Source organism: Dendrobates tinctorius, unplaced genomic scaffold (assembly GCF_039654945.1).
Source record: "Dendrobates tinctorius isolate UK_male_01 unplaced genomic scaffold, ASM3965494v1 ptg000295l, whole genome shotgun sequence".
Taxonomy (NCBI): Eukaryota; Metazoa; Chordata; class Amphibia; order Anura; family Dendrobatidae; genus Dendrobates; species Dendrobates tinctorius.
The window spans coordinates 2,326,501-2,332,500 of record NW_027361962.1 but is presented as its reverse complement, the minus strand read 5'-3'; the positions used below and the strand labels follow the sequence as shown (position 1 = coordinate 2,332,500).

Here is a 6,000-nt window from a genome sequence, read left to right as displayed (position 1 = left end):
AAAGAAAACTGCAAAGAGGAAGAAAAAACAAAAAAACCACGGGCGCCTTCATCTTGAACAATCCAGCAGGTTCGGTCATTTGCACATGCGCTTATTCTGGTTTTCATCAGAGCGTAAATTAAAAAGCATTTTCATGACTCCCATGTGGTGAGCGCAGGGGTTTGGTTCAATGGTGCCACTGGGATTGGATGCAGGACGCGGAAATCACACGATCGCCTGCAGGTCCCATTGGCTTGTATGGCGTAAAACGTACCCAAATTTGAGGGCTCTGCCAGAGCACCCCAGAAACTCTCCTCTAACCTCCCAGTCACCAAAACAAATCGGAAACAGCAGCTATTATCCAAAACTGAGGTCACGTGTCACTTCCCCCCTCCAGTCTACAAAGCTTCATTCATCAGTTTCCCCTGTGTCGGTCCCCTTAAGGGGCGTGGTTAACCCAGCGTAGTGGGCGTGTTATAAGAGCTGTGGCGGTTTATGGGCGTGGCTACTAGGTCTAAGTTACAAGTTCTGGGCGTGTCTAGTCTCTTGTCAGCTCCTCCCACCGGCTGGGAGAGGAGTCGGTGTCCCGGCCACAATGAGCTGCATCCTCCGGAGGCTGCTGAGCGGCGGGAGAGCCGTGTACCCGGCCAGGCCGCCATGGTTGGGCTACAGCTCCGGTGAGTGGCTGTTACTGGCCAGTTGTGCTTGGTGGGGAAACTTCCTGCAAACTTTTCCAAACTTTCTAAAACTTTTCTGCCCCCCTCCCCTTTAGTTTTAATGTATATTGTGTGGGTGTAAAATGGTGCATTGCACAGCGCTCCCTCTGATGGCCACTTCTGCCATAGATTTGCTATTAGAGGACAGACTAAAATATATATTCCAACTTTTTTGTGACTGTACATTAGGGTAATATAATTTTTATTTGTATAGCGCCAACATATTCCGCAGCACTTTACATTATAGTTGTGACATTAAGCGACCATGATGGTTCCACTGACTTCTATGGGAACAAGTTGCCCTGAGATCTTTCTCTGCAGACCACTGTACAGATCTGGTGGTCGTACACCGCATATGGGTGAGATCTGCAGACAGGTATCATAGGACGCCATACACACGGGCCGCACTGTGTTTATTGCCGCTGTGGAACTACAAGTCCCAGGCTGTTGTGCCTACCTCCTCTATAGTGGCTTCTATGGTCCGAGCACATGTTGGATGACCTGGTGGCAATGTTACCTGCCATGGACACTCACCGGAACACGCACGCTCGTCCATCATGGCCATATTATACACACACCGCAGGCCGCTCATTAGCTGCGCCCCCAGGCTGCTTGTTAATTACTGGTGATTAGTAGCAGCTGATTGGGCAGAGACTCTCAATCCAATTATGAATGAACCACTAATTGCTTGTAGAAGGAAACCTGCTGTGCCCAGGCTGAAAATATTAACCGTTCAGAGCCTGAGAGTCATAAAATAGATATTTTATTTTTTGCAAGATCTTTGCTTGCTGTCAGCAGGGCCGGCGTTGGGGGCAGACAGACTAGGCATCAGCCCAGGAGCCCCCCACCCTGTGAGTAGAGACGTTCTTGATGATTCCTACCCATCAAGTCTTTCCACATCTGCAGTTTTGTTACAGTGCAGCTATTCCAGTCCTGCCGGATTGTATCAAACAGCCCCATAAACCTCAGCTTCCCGAACCTTTTGTAAGATTTAAATGCCTCATATTTTAGGATCTTAGGATTTCTGCAGTTGTGGAAAGACGGGAAGGGGGGACTACACAACGACTGTAGACACTAGTGCAAGTGATTGGGGTCACATAGCAAAGTGCCGCAAAAAGTCCAACTGGTTACGATATTTGGGGGTCACGATGTGACCTTATTATTCCCTGCATTATGGTATGCTGCAGGAGCCAAAATCTTTATGTAGCCCCATACGTTTCCAAGAAAGAGCCACAGCCATCGTGGCTCCTATTATACCCTATGTGTGGGTGGTCTCCCACTTTTCCAGCCCCCTCTAAAAAAAAAAAAAAAAAAGTACAGATTCCTAGTAGTTGTACAGCCAAAACAGTGGGGTCAGTCTCGGCCACGTAGACCTGGAGCAGGGTCTTCTCGGGCGCACACATCTGGCCCAGTCATGGAGGCGGCTGGGGTGGGCAGTTTCCTCTGTACTCTCTTCTCTCTGCACTTTCTCCTTCCCCCATACAGAAGTGATCGCACACCCTTCTCACTGACCTTTGTTGAGAAGAGAGGGGGTGGTGGTGATGGGGGCACTACAACCCCCAGGCTCTCCAAAACAGGGACTCAAGTTTCACTCCCCATGCCGGCCGGTGCGATCTATTTGTCGTGCCTCTTCTTCTTTTGTGCCCTATACCATTTCTATACCCAGAGCACTCCATTCTTTTTTTTTTTTTTTCTACATATCCCATGATTGTGAACTCTTTGTGTCTAGCGGCTCCTGAGATCTGTGAAAGGACGCTGATCGCCGTGAAGCCGGACGGGGTGCAGCGGAGACTGGTCGGGGAGGTCATCAGACGATTTGAGCAACGTGGCTTTAAGTTGGTGGGAATAAAAATGCTACAGGTACTCCCCCCTCTCTGAATCGCAACGGGAACGGTGTAACTCTTCTTTACCTATGGTGGCGCTAGAGGGGAAGCTGGGCAGGTGAATGGAGTCAACCACCACCTCATTCATCTGTCATCGGCTTATCTGCCTGGAGAACTAAAGGATCGGGCTGCCCTATCCTTAAAAAATATGCCCTATCCTTATCCCCCCCGACATGTTCTGTAAAGGAAGTTTGAGAGGCCCCCTATATACAATGTTGTCTGGTCGACCAATCTCTGGAGAAGTTGTGTCTTATGCCTAAATTTATTTAATTTTCTTTAAATTTACTTTGCAGTCCTATGTAAAACCACAGCTGACACATGGTATATACTGCTGTATTGGCACATAGTTTTTGCAGGGGTCACATACTGCCCTGCCCTGGGGTGTAACTCTTCCTGTCCAGACAACTCGGATCCTTTAAATTGTGATTCATCAATTGTTCTTTAATTATAGCGGAATGGCGGATATAAAGGGATGTAGGACTGAAGGTCAAAACAATGAAAGAAAAAGCTTGTAAAGAAGTTTCCTGACTTTGGAGAGTGAAAGCCATGAGTCCTAGTGTACCCTATAAAATATTATTGGGGGAGGAAATGTAATATCTGTAACTAATGCTGTCCGTTCTATTGATGTTTTCCCCTCCTTAGGCCTCTGAGGTCGTCCTGGGCGAACATTATCATGACCTACAGAAGAAGTCCTTCTATCCTGCGCTCATACGGTACATGGCGTCCGGACCTGTGGTGGCAATGGTGAGTATGGTCCGAAATATCATCTAGTTTTGTGTTTATTTGATGTTTAATTTTTCCTATCTTTTGTACGGATGCATCTAATGTGCGTCTGCAAAGGTCATTGTGATGGGATGGAGAGCTGTGACATCTCCTCTTTTGATTGGTGGATCCTGAGTTTCTGTTGTGTATAGGTGTTGTGTGTCATTATAATCCAGCCTCTGATGATAAGGAGACTGCTGAAAAATTTTTTTTTTTTTTTATATATATATTTCTCCAGGTTTGGGAGGGTCACAACGTGGTTAGATCTTCCCGTTTGATGGTTGGGGAGACTGACTCTTCTCAGGCCAAGCCTGGTACTGTGCGAGGAGACCTCAGCGTTCATATCAGCAGGTAATTATTTGTTAAATTATATTCAGTCTAAAAATTCTACAAAATATGTCTTCAGGCAAGCCCGAGAAGAAAGCTACTGTTCTTGGTAAAGCTGACGATCAACATGGCCGGCCAGTCGTTGGCTAGGCTTTTCTTCATATTCTGTTTGCTGCCCTAGACCTGTAACTAGCTTTGGCCGGGTTCACATTATGTTTGATCCTCATGCCGGTGGCTCCATATTTGCTTTCAACTGAAGCTCTGAAAAATGGAATTTGGGCATATCCCAATGGGGCTGTTCATTGTAACGATGCAGATGGTCACGGTGTGCTATTGTCGGACGTAATTTTTTTGGCTGTATCCTCCTATTTGAGGTGGGCACCAAAATGCAGTTGGCCACGTCTTGGTGCCCACCTCAAATGGACAGATACAGATGACAATTATGTCCAACAACCGAGCCACTGACCTGGGGATTACTGTAAATGCAAAATCTCCAAGGCCCCCCCCCCCCAGTTAGCCCGGGTCTTTAATATTAATGGTCTTCTCATAAGGGTCAAAGAGACCTTTTGGGCCCCTCGAGGCTCCAGGACTTCCTTGCACCCAATATACATATGCCCCTGTGCATTGGTGCCCCTTGGCTCTCATGAGGCCAACGTCGCAGCTTCCAAAAGACAAGTCTATCTGTTTCTGAAACTATTTTAGGAGTCTGGGGGAAATGATAAGCTGTAAACTTCTTCTGTTCTACTTGTCTGCAGGAACATCATCCATGCCAGTGACTCGGTCGAGGTGGCGGAGAAGGAGATCGGCTTGTGGTTCCATACTGCAGAGTTGATCACTTGGGAAACTAATGATCATAGTGACTTGTATCAAGTTTAGTGCTGCTGTGGCCCCTCAGACCTGCACAGACCCTCACGCCATGCTGAGGGGCCCGAAAAACTTCTAGAGGGTGATAACAAGTAAATGACAGGCAAAGTTGAGCTCGTGGGTTCTCGGGGCACTGACTGCCTTCACCAGCCACTAATGTTACTGTTCAATAAAATGTCTTTATATAAAACGAGCCGCGTGCCAGCGTCCTGTTTTCACCGTCGGCTCCAGAGACCTTTCCGGAGGGCCAAGCATTTTTCCATTGCTTTCCGTCCCATGGGCATGTTGTGATCTGCGATCTTGTTCCCGTCCTCTGACTGTGAGGTGCCTGCGTTCTGTTAACTCTTCTAAAACTGAAACTAAGACTAGAGATGCTATAATATTACCAGAGGGGCTGTATAATAAAGTCCAAAAAATATTAACCCTTTTGCGAAGCTGCCATTTTTCACTTTTTTTTAATTTGTATTTAATGGTACAATTTTGGAGCATATATTTTTGCTTTTTATTTTATTACGGCATTTACCTTTTTATGAGTTAAATAATTTATTAGTCCCCCTAGGGGACTTGATCTATATGTGGCAATAATTCTAATACCATCAGCTCCCCGCAATCATATCATGGGGGTGGGAGATGGACGTAGGAAACGACTGTCTCCCAGTCTCAACCTCTTCAATGCTGTTATCATAACTTGCTAGAAGTCTGTAACCTGGAGAAAGGCAGAAGTCTGATGGCCCCAGCGCCTGTCACTGAAAACGCACCAAATGTATGAACTGCGTGCTCTGATAATTCTGTGATGGTGGAATTTTTTTTTTTTTTTTTTGTGCAACAGCTTAGTCTCTGGAGTCTCTGGTCTATACACCTTTTGGCATGGAGCCCACCATGTTATGCTCCTGATACTCCTGTCATCCAGGCTAGGGTTACACAACGACGTTGGCCTCCCTGTTATGTAGCGCTTCTGCTCACGAGTCCAAGCCTATATATACTCTAACTATACATTTGTGCAGTGCAAGCTGCTTCCTGAGTGACTTCTGCTCCTACTTTGTCAGCATCTTGCACCAGATATATAAAAAAAAAAAACACCATTTTACCCTTCGCCACGACAGCACCCACTGGAGGTAACGGATCTGCCCCATTTGGAACAGGAAACTCTACAGAAAGATAAAAGGGGACGGTCCGCCTTTCCTCCTCAGTTTTGGTTTCCTATTCCCAGGGAACCTCAGGATAATCCTTCAGGAAGACATACCTGGATTTGCACGCCGCCTGCGCGGTGTCCATGAGAACCGGCAGGGGCTGCGATCCGGAGGCAGCGTCGGGGGAGACTCCGTTAGACGGCTCCCCCCTCGTCTGATGGCTAAGAGGTGATGACTGGTCCGGGAGAGGCCGCCCCGGTCTCACCTAGGAGCGCGCCAGGGGGCACCAAGGGTGCAGGAGCCGCCGCTGCAGAGAGCGGTAAGTGCACCAGTGGCGCG

The 6,000-nt window shown here is 47.5% G+C and overlaps 1 protein-coding gene across 1 annotated transcript; it reads left to right on the top strand.

Annotated features, from left to right (window-relative positions):
- Nucleotides 1–498: 498 nt before the first annotated feature.
- NME4 (NME/NM23 nucleoside diphosphate kinase 4) lies at nt 499–4,724 on the top strand. The gene is made up of 5 exons (XM_073560324.1): nt 499–656; nt 2,425–2,555; nt 3,221–3,322; nt 3,579–3,691; nt 4,423–4,724. The coding sequence occupies exons 1-5, from the start codon at nt 575–577 to the stop codon at nt 4,541–4,543; spliced, it is 549 nt and encodes a 182-aa protein (XP_073416425.1). The 5' UTR covers nt 499–574; the 3' UTR covers nt 4,544–4,724.
- The last annotated feature ends 1,276 nt before the right edge of the window (nt 4,725–6,000 follow it).